This window comes from Alosa sapidissima, chromosome 12, assembly GCF_018492685.1.
Source record: "Alosa sapidissima isolate fAloSap1 chromosome 12, fAloSap1.pri, whole genome shotgun sequence".
Taxonomy (NCBI): domain Eukaryota; kingdom Metazoa; phylum Chordata; class Actinopteri; order Clupeiformes; family Clupeidae; genus Alosa; species Alosa sapidissima.
Genome location: NC_055968.1, coordinates 16,948,743 through 16,963,536, shown reverse-complemented (window position 1 = coordinate 16,963,536; position 14,794 = coordinate 16,948,743). Strand labels below are relative to the sequence as shown.

Here is a 14,794-nt window from a genome sequence, read left to right as displayed (position 1 = left end):
TGTTAAAATTAACTAACCGTTGTCGACAGTCTTGTAGTACTGCACAAGTCCAGCAGTTTTAACCCAGGACTCCTAATGAGTCCCTCATCTTATTTACCCATGTCTTTGTTTGCAGGAAGTACACTGTGATTGCCTCCCCGGAGCAGCGGCAGAGCTACAAGAATGACTTTAACTCGGAGTACAGCGAGTACCGGGGGTTGCACGCGCGCATCGAGGGCATCACGCGCCAGTTCACCATACTGGACGCAGAGCTCAAGCAGCTGCCACAGGGCACAGACAAATACAAGGTACACACACTCTAAACTATCCTCAATAACACAAACCTTCTTTAGTCAGAGCTAGAAAACTGATACTGCAAGATGTGAGTAATATTTGAGCCATGTCTGCCTTAACAAGGTTTGCTCGATTGACATCATATAGGCCTTAAATATAGAAAAGCAGGCAACTACCAGTGAAATATACCAATCATTAGCGTTGTTACCAGCAGCTTTTTGAACAGTAGCTGAACAGCAGTATATCTCTGAAAGACAATCAAACATCAGATATATGGCTTAACCAGCACATGGTTAGAAAGGCAATTATGCCTGTCTGCACACAGCGACTCAGTCACTGCGTTCTGTTCCCACCATCTGGTCCAATTGTCCCTGCCAAACATATTTACATGCTCTGTTTTTGTGTCCACAGCTAATCCACAATCAGATACTTGAAGAGTATCGCAAAATTAAAAAGGTAAATGTATATTGTATTTTGCATATAGTTTTCATTAACTGTTATTTTTGTATATTATCACTTACTTTCTCCACAACATCCCTCATCACTCTTTCTGTTTCTCCCAGACTAACCCGCACTACAGTCAGGAGAAGAACCGCTGTGAGTACCTGCACAATAAGCTGGCTCACATCAAGAGACTGATAGCAGAGTACGACCAGCAGCAGCTACAGAGCTGGCACTAGTGTCTCTGCGCGCCGCGTGCCCCCTCTGGTAACCAGGCGGGGGGTACAGGCGGCCACAAGGACTGGCTGGCTGGTGTCTATGGCCCGGCCCGCGCCACAAACAAACACGCTCTAATGTGCCACGCCACGGAGGGATGGGCCCACCACCCCGACAGTTTCCTCCCATTTCTCCCCTGACCCTCACCTGATCTCCCCAGACAGGGTCCCTCTGTGCCCCACTCCCAACCCCTCTCTCTCTCTGTCTCTCTCTCTCTCCCCCTCTCTCCCTCCCTCTCTCCATGTCATTTCATTCTCCTCAGTTGATCCGACTCTTGGGAGAAAGCCTCGAGTCCCTCCTCAGCCCATTCCCCATCCCTCCTAGCACACACACAGGCGTCTCTAGAGAGTGCCTGTGGAAAATCCACCTCTCTCCGAGGACCCCCTGCATCAGCCCTCACTCCCCCTCCCCCCTTTCCCCCTCGCTGCTGACACTGAGCTCGGGCTGGGCAGAATTTGCTTCCCGAAGTGCTAATAGTTTATATATAAAAAAAAAAGTACAAGACAAAATTTTAAATGGATTATTATTTTCCCTTTGTTTGGAAATGGAAAGCTCCTATGATATTTTATTTTATTTTTTTTTATTTATTCTGTAATTTTTTTTTTTTCCTTCCGGACTTCCAAGGGGATCTTGAGTTGATTTATGTACACTCCGCAGTATGGGCACCAGAGTCTCGCCTCTGGGGAACCCCCTTTCCTTTTGCTTTCAATCCTCTCCCTCTTGACTATCAGTATTTTATGCAAAAGCTGCCTTGGCTATCAAATTGTCCCAGCTGTTGCCATTCATGACATTAAGTCCAACCCTCTACTTTACTACATGAGCAGTATACATTCAGCCAGTCAAAACAAAGGACTAGGTCAGATTCTTACTGTTGCACACATGCATGGAGCAGGCCGGTAAGGCTTTATTGGCTGCTGCTGAAGGCCATAGCAGTGTTTCCGTTCTATCAATTACCTTGTGAAACGAAGCAAACGATGTCTTCTGACTGAAAGCATCAATGGTGCTACCAAGTCATCTTTTCCAGTGTCAACAGCCACTACTAACCCCGACCTGTGCTCAGATCAGATGCACATTTCACCCTCCACACATTTCATTCAAAGCCAACCTACCACTAGTTTGAGTTCTGTTGTTTGACAGGCATTACATTTGGATGAAGGCTTTAAAACATTAAAAAAAAGAATCTCAAACTCTACAAAAAAAGTATTTCCCGTCTGTGAGCGCCAAGTGTTTTAACATTTCTCTCTGGTCAGCTGCCATCCATTCCAGGCCTTCTGTTTGGCAAAGGCTTTCTTTAATGAAACAAGTCCCCACACAGTGGGGCTGTGACTTCACTAACGTACGTTTACACACCTACTGACTGGCTGAATGTCATCCACACAGATTACACACGCGCACACACACCTTCACACTCAACCAACTTCCTTGCCCCCCCAAAACCTGGAAGAGACTGTTATTTTAAAAAGAAGAAAAGAAAAGAGCTTCAAGCTTCTTCCATGAAGAGTGGATTGTATGTTTTCTTGATCTGGCGAGGATACAGAGCCTGGAGTCTTTGATCTCCCATCAGCCAGGGAGGACCTCCACTCCGCCTCCCCTTCTCAGACTCTCACTGCCCTGGGCTAGTCCGGCAGAAGGACCCATTGTATTTCTGATATTGATCTCTTTATGTTGATATTAAAACTCAGCACTTTCTTGCGTTCCGCCTCTTGCTGTTACTCTGACCTGGGTTGTTCTGAGGGAGAGTGTTTTTTGCCTTGTCCCAGCGGAAATGCATGCTTTCTTAGTGAATGTGTTTTAAGTACAGTCAGACCAGTATTTGCATCTCAATTTTTAAACTGCTGTTCAAAGGCATTCAAATCCAAACAAAGGCCTACATGCACACCAACCCCTATTTTCATCACCAACCTTCAGGAGGGAATTCTCATGTATTACAAAAAACTTTTATGCCAGTCCTTAACCTTTAATGAACACACTGGGTTGAAATGTTCACAGCTGAACATCGTGGTGCTTGTACCTGCTGCTATTGAGGCAGTCAGACTGAACTGTAAATTTACACATTTAACACACGGCTGATGTGTGTGGAAGAGACGTGTTTACAGCCGTATCTGACCTGTGTGATTGAAACGCTATGAGTGTTTCTCTTATCAAAGAGAACCACCACTGGCATTCTTCCCCTACAATAGCAGAGGCCACATCTGTGATTTCAAATGATCTCTGTTTATGGGGATGATAGTTACTGGGGTTTTGTTTGGATTTGGAGATACCCGTGTTTTGTTTTTGTTTTTGACTATGAGTTGCAAGTACACAACACCACATGGGTTGAATGTGCCAGATGAGCTGCAGTTGCAGATAGTACAGGAGGACGTGCTGTGGCCAATTCAGCATTATAGAGGGTCCCACTACTCGAGATGGAAGTACCAAAGCACGCTTTCTGAAACAATAAGGGACTGGGACTGAAATTTCTCTTGACATTTGAATAAAAACCCTGGAAAATCAAGTTTTTTTGTTTCTTTGTAACGTGGTCTTTCATCTTTCTATATGACTACATGGAGGAATAGCTCGATTTTGTGTATGGTTGACACTTCAGACAGGCCTTTGTAATAACCTTGAACTAAAATGGCCAGAAGGGGGCAGCCGATACCAGCGTTCAAACAGCCCCAAGAGGCAGGCTATTGTAAATAGTGAATTTGTTTATCAAGTCCTGTCTATAATGTGCAAGACTTCCGGAAGCCCACCCCACAACTGTAGCAGAGAAGGATATACTGCAGTGGTATTTAGCGGATGCGACAATAGAGAGGCAAATCTGTCCCGAATTTGAAATATTATTTAAGGCTTTGAATTGCGACTTAACATTACGAACAGCGATCTGCTGCATCCAGTTTTCATGTGACTGATCGGAGGGTATTGCTTCGGAACGAAGGACCAGGTTGATCACACGGTAGTGTCCATGCGTAGTTGATAGATGAGTGAATTGGGAAGGTGATGCTAAAAATGGTTTACGGATGAGTAACGCAGATTATAGCGATCAGGTCAGAGTTATGGCAGATCTCGAAAAGAGCCATGCTGGGCTATAGTTGGCAAGTCACAGCTTTTGGCTGTGGCTTTGCAGAGCAAGCTGGCCTCAATCCGGGCCGCGCACTGAGTGTCAGTGAGTTCAGTCTGGCACAGTGCCCACTCCAGCTAGTTCACTGTGCGCACAAACACATTACCCCTCCTCTGACCATCTCATGCATTACGTGAGTGCGAACCCACTAAAGCGACCAGTCACTTTCGACACAGGGACGTGGGCTACTGCAGTGTTCAATTCGTCATGTTGCTTGTATTCTCGGGGGGCATAGCGACTTGTAGCCTACATAGGCCTAGTGGATTAGTGTGATCCTAACCTAATGTCCTTGTGAAAGCACCTCCTGTTTGAGATGCAAATTTAGTCACTCAGCCAGTCACACTTCTTCCTTTGTTACCTATTAATAATAATTAATCACCCGATGCATAAAGAACATCACAGCTCGACTGGCAGATAAAGAGTGCCTGAATTAACAGGCAATGTTTGTGATGCTTTTGAAAATGGCAGAGCTATAGCCAAGGTCAGGGGGTCCATTCCGATTGGAATCACATTTATTGAGGCAGATCTGGCATTCACTGAACTGTAGGCTGCATTCAATGGCTGAAAGTATAACTGTTTAGACCTCCGCCAATGTGTACTCACTGAGTGATTTGGCTCAGACATCATCACTGTTGTGTTTATCCTCCTATGTAGTACAAAACAGTCAAATACAACATCTCTACTCCATCACATCTTTTATTAGTTATTGAGCATTGCCTGTCACTATGTTCCATGTACTGTAGGCTGGGTGGATGGAGTAAATAAGCCTATGTCCTCCGAGAAACCTGAGAAGCTGCATCTGTGAAAAATATCACTTTCTGGAATTTTAGGTGGATTTTATTATGCTACATTGGCACATCTACACCTTGCAATGTAGACCACAAAACACAAACTAAGCTATTGGTGGAATACAGTAGAATATATGAGGAGTGCAACGACATTAAAAACAAACTTTCAATTGTCAAAGTCAAACTTCATGTCATCTGCAGCAAGCCTCATGGGCTGTAGGCCTAATAGAAACATGGAAGCATCCATTTCTTTTCATAATCCAGGAAGCATGCTGGAACCTATAAGCCTCAGGTGGTTCTAGTCCCATTGGCAACCAGGCGCTAAACTCCACTCCGTCACAGCAAAGCGTGGTTACCCTGCCTACTTGATATATGCCTCCGAATCAGGGATGGATTACTGCACGGGCCTACCGGGCCCAGGGGTCAGGGGGCCCTGAAGCCCAAGCTTTTGCATGGAATCATTGCCTCAATATCAACAAATCAGGATGTAGGCTATGAATCTGATTGAATGTAGTATTGGCCATCCCCAAAATGCACCAGAATACAGGAAATCACATCAAACAAATAAAAAAAATTCTGGGGGAGGACCCCCAAACCCCCCCTCCCACATATGCGACAATTAGTGGGGGCCCTTAATACATCTGAGGCCAGGGGCCCGAAAGTTCATAATCCGTCCATGCTCCGAATTGTCTTTGACAGGGGGCTGGCATTCATCTAAAGATTCAAATAAACATTTTAGAAAATGTTATGTATATAATACAAATAAATGATAGTCTTTGCTAGCTAATTGTAGTAAGATATAGCTCAATTGTGCATTTCAATATTTTTCCATAGTTACTATGATGACAGACAAGGAGTAGGCCTATGACTTATCTTTGATGGTTCGAAAGGAAGTAAATGTGTAAATGAGCCAGCAGAAAAACATGGCAAACTAAAATGCAACTCTTGGTCTCATATGACTAAAGAATGTGCTTCCATAGACTTCTTTTCATGTTCTTATTAAGTTTATTCTTATCGTTTGGTACCAAAGAGCTGTTCGGCTCAGATAAGAGGGGTCCAGCGTTTTTGGTGTAGGCTAAGGCTACCACAGTGTATGCAGTCCTGACAGTGAAACATGGGCATGGGCTGTGATGATATGTCTGTATGAGTGCAAAAGGTGTTGGTGAGATGACATTTATTAAATCAGTGTTTCTCAAACTTTTTTTCTGGGGACCTACTTTTTAAAAATGACAGACTATCGCGACCCAACTTTTTCTTTCATTCCCCACTTTGATCAAGGGGGCATTCTCGAGCCCCACCTGTCCCTCATCGCTCTAAGAAAGTGGTAGGTCAAGCTTAAAATTGTCAAATTTATTGAAATAATGACAAGTTCTAAATATATCCTCTTCAACAGAGTTAAAATCAGCTGGTGCTGCAGATATAATAATAAATAAATATATAACACACATATTTCTGTTTTCCAGCAACATATTAGGAAGCATAGGCCATTTTACAGCATTGTAGGCCTACAATATATTCAATGAAATACCAACATGCTGCATTAAATGGATCCATAATCCAGTCATACTGAGCACTGCTGGTTGGGAAATATTTTTGAAATAAACTTTGCAGGGATGTGATGTAGGCCTACTGTTTAATACATGGGATCACAAGAGTGGCTCCCAATCAGACGTTTCAGCGATTTCGCTCAGAAATCTCAAAGTCTTAATACTGTCGCGATCGAGGCGCCTGTCCCATACTCAAGTGTTTTTGGTGAATGCAGTAATCTTATTTGCTAGGTGAGGTACAGTAGGTGCTTGTCTTTGCCTTGTAACTGGACATTTAACTCAAATGTATCGCTAAGATATATCAAATATATCGCTAAGATAGGCCAGCTTCGTCAAGAAATTTTCATTAGTGAACGTGCTTGCAGATTCAAACATGCGCTCTTCCTCCAAGAAGAGGCGACTCGGAGCTCAAACACGCGCGACAGCACTTTACCTCGGGAAAGCCACCTTGCCTCGTTGTGAAACAGTACAGCCTTTTGGTCAGCTACCATCTCTTCGCAAAGTGCGGAGAATAGACGCGCTTTTAAGGGCCGGGTTTTGATGAAATTCATCACTCTCACAACAATGTTCAAAATCTCATGTAGGTCGGGACTAACTAAGCTGCCTTGACACTCCCCTGTTAATAACACAGTGCATCCATTGCGCATCGGGTGCTATACCTGGGCCCAGGCTACGCTGAGTTAAGTTATACTTTATTAATCCTGTAGGAAGTTCTCTGCATTTTACCCATCCAGGGGCTAGTGTACATCCACACTAGGATCACACATACACACCCAGAACAGTGGGCAGTCCGGGGAGCAGTTGGGGGTTAGGTGCCTTGCTCAAGGGCATCATATTCGTGGATGTCAATGTGGGAGAGCACTTTTCAATCACTTCCCCAACCCACATTTTTCCTACCAGTCAGGGATTGAACCAGTCACCCTTCGGTCACAAGTCCAATTCCATAATCAGTAGGCCATGGATGCCCCAAGGGTCCCAATGGCACCATGCCTTCTATAAACGCCAGTGAATGTCTGTGGATAATCCAAAATACTGTCTGACAAGATGATTCCCAGTCCCCAAAAGTTTAGCTGAAGAGGAACATTGTAGCATGATAATGATTCAAAGCATACTGCTAAAGTCACATGATTTCCCAAAGTGAAAGTGAAACTATGATCTACCCTTTTTTTTTACAATGACCTACATACAGGAGCCTGGTGGAGGACTTTGTGCAGTGGTGCAAACTCAATCACCTTCAACTAAACACTTCAAAGACCAAGGAGATGGTGGTGGATTTCCGCAGGTCTAAGCCCGCTCTGCTACCAGTCTCCATTGTTGGGGTCAATGTGGAGGTGGTAAGCACCTACAAGTATCTGGGTCTCCACCTGGACAATAAACTGGGCTGGTCAGCCAACACTGATGCACTCTATAAGAAAGGACAGAGCAGGCTGTACTTCCTGAGGAGGCTGCGGTCCTTCAATGTGTGCAGCAAGCTCCTCAGGATGTTCTACCAGTCTGTTGTTGCCAGCGTCCTCTTCTATGCAGTAGTATGTTGGGGAGGAAGCACAAGGAAGAAGGATGCAGGGCGAATTGACAGGCTGGTAAGGAAAGCTGGCTCTGTAGTAGGAGCTGAACTGGAGTGCATCACTTCACTATCTGACAAAAGGACCCTGAACAAACTGATCAACATCTTGGACAATGAGTGTCACCCACTCCACAGCACTATTGTTAAGCAGAAGAGCCTGATCAGCTGGAGACTTCGCTCACTGCCTTGCACAACAGACAGACTGAGAAAGTCATTTGTCCCCAGGGCCATTGAACTGTTCAATGCTTCACTTAAGGGAAGAGGAGAGATAGACTTCTCTGCATAGTCTGTCTGCCTCTTCACCCCCTCCATGTTTGGATACTGTCTGTCCACTAGCCACTTTTACCACTGTCTTTCTGCCTCATTGTTTGCGTGCTATATTAGCACATTAGCACATATGCATAACCCCTCCCTCCATGCCACAGCCGAACTGTGGCCATTTGCACTATCACCATGACACTCATTCACACAGAGCACCTTACCTTACCTTACTATGCACAGAGAATCACAGGCTCAGTCCCTGCCTCAGCCATTACAAGCGCCGCTGATTGATTAATCACCACTATGTGGATACTATTTTTAGAATTGATTTAGATTTAGTGTTAGTTAGTATAATTTGTATTTTAGTATATTTAGCATATTCTTTATCTTCTACTGTCCTTATTGCTTAGTTGTGTTTTTATAAGGTTTGCAATAAGGTTTCCTGGTTTTGGGACCAACAAGGTAAATTAAGGACAAATGATTTATCTTGTGGGTAAAGGTGTTGGGAACCACTGGTTACTGATAAATAGAGTGTTGGGCTATATACATATCACTATGAGTTATTATACTGATGGGAATGAGAATGAAAGCAGGGTTAGGGGAGAAGGGGAACATTAGGTCGCGGAGAAGAACAGGGAAGGGAAATTGCAGAAAAATGGGAACATAAAAGAGGGAGGAAATGATTTTATTTCGGTAAATATACAAGTGCTGGTCATATAATTAGAATATCATCAAAAATTGATTTATGTCAGTATGTCAGTATGTTTATGTCACCATTCAAAAAGTGAAACTTCTATATTATATTCATTCATTACACACAGACTGATATATTTCAAATGTTTATTCTTTTAATTTTGATGATTATAACTGACAACTAATAAAAATCCCAAATTCAGTATCTCAGAAAATTAGAACATTAGGCTACTTAAGACCAATACAAAAAAAGTTTTTTAGAAATGTTGGGCAACTGAAAAGTATGAACATGAGAAGTATGAGCATGTACAGCACTCAATACTTAGCTGGGGCTCCTTTTGCCTGAATTACTGCAGCAATGTGGCGTGGCATGGAGTCGATCAGTCTGTGGCACTGCTCGGGTGTTATGTGAGCCCAGTTTGCTCTGGTAGTGGCCTTTAGCTCTTCTGCATTGTTGGGTCTGGCGTATTGCATCTTCCTCTTCACAATATACCCATGGATGTTTTATGGAGTAAAGGTCAGGTGAGTTTGCTGGCCAATTAAGAACAAGGATACCATGGTCCACCAGGTACTGGTAGCTTTGGCACTGTGTGCAGGTGCCAAGTCCTGTTGGAAAATGAAATCTGCATCTCCATAAAGTTGGTCAGGAAGCAGGAAGTGCTCTAAAACTTCCTGGTAGATGGCTGCATTGACCTTGGACCTCTGAAAACACAGTGGACCAACACCAGCAGATGACATGGCACCCCAAACTATCACTGACTGTTAACACTTTACACTGGACTTCAAGCAACATGGATTCTGTGCCTCTCCTCTCTTCCTCCAGACTCTGGGACCTTGATTTCCAAAGGAAACTTTGACTTTCATCAGAAAACATAACTTTGGACCACTCAGCAGCAGTCCAGTCCTTTTTGTCTTAGCCCAGACGAGATGCTTCTGACACCGTCTCTTGTGGCTTGACACAAGGAATGCGACAGCTGAAACCCATGTCTTGCATACGTCTGTGCGTGGTGGTTCTTGAAGCACTGATTCCAGCTACAGTCCACTCTTTATGAATCTCCCCCACATTTTTGAATGGGTTTTTGCTTGTACACTTTTTTCTACCACATCTTTTCCTTCCCTTCGCCTCTCTATTAATGTGCTTGGACACAGAGCTCTGTGAACAGTCAGCCTCTTTAGCAATGACCTTTTGTGTCTTGCCCTCCTTGTGCAAGGTGTCGGTCGTCTTTTTGGACAAAAGTCAACAGTCTTCCCCATGATTGTGTAGAGAACTAGACTTAGCTGATTAGAGTGTGGCACCAGGTGTCTTCAATATTTAACCTTTTCACAATATTCAAATTTTCTGAGATACTGAATTTGGGGTTTTCATTAGTTGTCAGTTATAATCAAAATTAAAAGAAATAAACACTTGAAATATATCAGTCTGTGTGGAATGAATATATACATTATACAAGTTTCACTTTTTGAATAGAATTACTGAAATAAATCAACTTTTGATTTCACTTGTCATTGTGTTGAGAGATTGTGTTCTCCGTTTTAATTGCGTGATTCACACTGCCTCAATTAAATTACATTTTATTTATTTGTTTTGCATCAGTACTGAACATTGTCTCACAGCTCAAGATCTAAGACCTGACCTAAACCCTCTTGTGCAAACAGGCAAGCGATGACAGAAAGGAAAATGACCCAAATAAAAGAGTCCATGGAGAGATATGAAGGTCAAAAGACGGGAAAGCAGGGAACCATACAAAGAACCACGCAAAGTTCAAGGTGTCCTCCTGTGACAGAGATGGCCTATTTCAGAAACGTTATACTTACAGACGTCCAGCCTTTCTCTTGTACAAATCCTATTCCCTGCTGCAATATTACTGGGGTAATTTTAGATCTTCATGCAATGGTGCTCTATCCTTGTGTGATTTACTGCAGGTAATATAGATGTAATGTAAGTTTAATAGGTAGATTAATTCCTGTAGGCGATCCTTTCTTTTATTGGACTAAAGAAATGTCTATGGTTTTTCATTTCAGTTACTTGTTCATTCATATCACTTATTGATGATCCATTACATAATCCTGTTGAGGAGATGCTAGATGTTGGACACAGTCAGACCTTGAAAATAAATATCACAAAAACATATAGTGACATACACATGTGAAACCTGTGTGTAAGTGTGTCATGCATTGCATAGCTTTAGTTGGGTGAAGACTTCGATCCTGAGAAAATACGTCTGTCTTCAGTACTCCTGAAGCTTGTCCTAGTACTCCTGTGTTTGTCTCATTTACAAACGGCCAAGTGCAGACACCAGAATTCTTTGAGAGCACTCACAGTAATTGACAGCTAGAGGAACATGAGCAGAAATATTCTGAACCTAAAATTATATACTAATATTTTAGAAAATAAATGTTGAAAGTTTGTTATGAAAGTTATGTTTTAGCTTTGTTTAGCCCTTTTTGCACCTCAGCCATGCCTACTTTGAGAATCTGATCAATGGTCTGATGGTCTGATCAAAGCATAAAATAGGTTTACTAAGCAAATCCCTCAATGTGACTGCAGGATGGACAACCTGAAGTATCATCATTGTCGGAGGTCATTTGCATACCGGTAACTTGTAGGCTACCTGAACTCTTCAATCGTTTTTCTTAAACGGCAAACCATTCAACTCACCCTGGGAGTTCACATCCTTCCGCATATGGTCAGTGTGTATTCCACCACAGGCAAACATGCAAGGACATCGAAGAAGTTGAAAAAGTGAACCTGTGGAGGATCTCCATGTAGGTATTGCCGTTTTCTGGATGGTCTGGATGTCTAATTGTCTGGGTGAGTACAGAGGCCATGACATCCTACTGTAAATCCCCTTTGCTGTGGAATAACACAGACAAGGGTGAGTTCCAACAATGACTAATCCAAGTTCACAGCTAAATTAACACAGCAGCTTTTGGAAAAAGGAGGTATTCAGGATCAAGGAGAAAGACAGGTTTAAAAAGGCAAAATACAGATTCAGCAATAAGGTGAGAGGCTAAACGACTGAAACATCAATAACTATTCCTGACTCTGCCTCTGGAAACAATCTGATAGATCCCAAACCACAAACCTAAGGCACCACACTCACCACTCCATCGACGACTTGCATATGGCCAATGACCTGAATACTTTTTGTTTATACTGAAGTTAATCCCTTCATATTAATCTTGCTGACACCATCACCTAAAACCTCAGCAATCAGCATCAACTCCATCTTCCAGCTCAGCTTCCTGCCTCAGCATGCCAGGATCATTCAGCTGGTCACATCAGAGACCTCCCTCCTTTCTACCCAACAACAACTTACTGTCACCCTATTATCTCAGAGAGGTTCACAGACTATTAGATTTTTGGGGCAGCCTTGGCCTACTGGTTAGGGCTTCGGGATTGTAACCGAAGGGTTGCCGGTTCGATCCCCGACCAGTAGGAACGGCTGAAGTGCCCTTGAGCAAGGCACCTAACCCCTCACTGCTCCCCGAGCGCCGTTGTAGCAGGCAGCCCACTGCGCCGGGATTAGTGTGTGCTTCACCTCACTGTATGTTCACTGTGTGCTGAGTGTGTTTCACTAATTCAAGGATTGGGATAAATGTAGAGACCAAATTTCCCTCACAGGATCAAAAGAGTATATATACTATATATACTTAGATAGTGCCCCTAGCCTAGAAATCTAGACGCACCCTAGCGGCAGCAAATTAAATTTGCTGCCAGGGCTAGTCTAGCAACTCTCCGTTGGCTTGTGAGCTCGAAAAATTAAACTTCTATCAGGCCAGTCAAATCGTGTATAGAGTCGTTAGGCGGGCTTAACATAATGATTGAGTTGCAACGGTTTGGCTTGAATTCCCTGCTACTTGAAAACAAAGAAGATGGATGTTGCTGTTGGCCAACAGTGTGACACGAGTTAAGCTTGTTTTAAGATGGCAAAAGTTTGAACTAGCCAACTAGCTCCGCTGGTGGGAAAACTCATGGGACTCAGCGCTGTCCTATTGCGTGCAGAGGGAATTTGAAAGACAACCGATTATCCCGCCCCTCGGACTGAGCACTGCGGACGGTGAGTGCCCAGACCCTACATTTAAATGTGGGTCTGGCTCGTCAGGCTATAGTGCCCCTGCAAAGCAGAATAACCAGGCTCTATCTGATGTTCATCAACAACTCCAACACCAATGGAGATATGGATACTTGTTTCACATTTTCCGCCATAAGTAGTTAAGTAGTCAGCATTGTCTTCCAAAAGCCTACATGGCGACTTAATGGCTGCAGACCACTGTGCCAGTGAAAGCATTTGAGCACATGGTGCTATTCCACCTCACCATTATTGATCCACTTCTGGACCCCATGCACCTAGCCCACCGATTCAACACAGATCTACACACATAGTGAACATGACCATCCACTTCATCCTCCAGTACCTGGACTCTGTAGGTGACAACTCGTCTGCAACTCCAGGATCCTGTTTGTGGACTTCAGCTTTGTGTTCAGCACTATCATTCTGACCCTATGGCAGGACTATCCCAGCTAAGACTATGACTCCACCTGCTCCATCACTTTGTGGTACCTGCTCCACTGCCAGGGACAAGATGAGTGCGTCATTTACTCTGCATAGAGGGTGATTGGTTGCAATCTGCCATTGTCCCAGGCCCTGCATGACTCCACGAACCTGAAGCAAACAGGGAATATCATGGCATAATACATATTTCACACATGACAGAAACTTTTTGAAAAACTTCTTTCTGGCAAGACACTGTGGCCCATGAGGATCAAAACCTCAAGCAGTTTCTTCCTGATGGCAATCAGTCTTTCCAGTCATTCCTTGTGTGAAAACTTGGCAGTCAACCTATTTCTGACGAGTTGTGATACTGAAACACAACTTCAAAATCACATTCGAATTAGGCTACTCCATTCTAGCAAGGGTACAACATCTTCTCTATTATTTTATAAGCATTGTTTTTTGTTGTTAGCCCAACTCTAAATCCAGAATTTTAGATGGTAGTGGGGTTAAGCCCTATGTCTGTTTTGTCTATGCTCCCCACACTTACACAAGTAGTCCCACATTTCAGTAGGCTATTTAAGTATTAGATGCCCATGGACCACATGAATTGTGAGTCCCAAGACCCTAAATGCTAAATGGAATGAAATGAAACAAAAATAATGGAACCTCTGTGTTTGAAGATGCTGCAGTCTTGTATGTGTCTTTTGTAGAGCACTTTGGTGATGTTGTGTACACCAGACATAATGTAACTGCATTTCTTACTTCCAGTTACTATATGCATGTGACAATAAACTTCCTTGTATCCTTGTATTGGTCTCTGATTATAGTGATTAGTGAGATGCTTGGGCGTTGGTGTTGTTGCTATCAACGTTTTCTGTCTGTCTGATGAGTGCTGTACTGTACAGGGCACACAAGACTGATACATATCTCAAGAGAAGTGTATCAGTCTTTTTAAATGAGGGGCATGGTCAACAGGATATTCATTGCATGCTGTAGTGAAGCCTAAGTAGGCCTATGTTGTGTACCGATATTTTAGGTTTCGAACTGAAATGGTAGTCCTATTCAACTTGTATCACTGTATAATACCTTGCTCAACATTGAGAATCTAAAAACGAAATTCACCTCTAAACTGCTATTGTTTCCAGTGAGTGAGTGCACATGTTTAGATCTAAAATAATATTAAGTGGTACCTCCCGCCATTGACCGTTACAGCCACCGGGAACTTTATTTCAAAACTTTCTAGTGGAAGAAAATGCCTCCCCCTCGCTGAGTGAAGGTATTAAAAATGAAACAACCCGGTCGCACATTCATGTTTACAGCTGATGTCCCTGGTGTTTGCGCTAAGCATAGAG

At 43.3% G+C, this 14,794-nt stretch overlaps 1 protein-coding gene across 1 annotated transcript in view; it reads left to right on the top strand.

Annotated features, from left to right (window-relative positions):
- The window catches only part of ell (elongation factor RNA polymerase II), a 36,769-nt gene extending 33,285 nt beyond the window's left edge, over positions 1–3,484 (top strand). Inside the window, exons 10-12 of the mRNA XM_042057499.1 lie at positions 116–287; positions 685–729; positions 837–3,484. Of these exons, the coding sequence (XP_041913433.1) occupies positions 116–287; positions 685–729; positions 837–953 (334 nt within the window). The 3' untranslated portion in view covers positions 954–3,484. The remainder of the gene's footprint in view (positions 1–115; positions 288–684; positions 730–836) is intronic.
- The last annotated feature ends 11,310 nt before the right edge of the window (positions 3,485–14,794 follow it).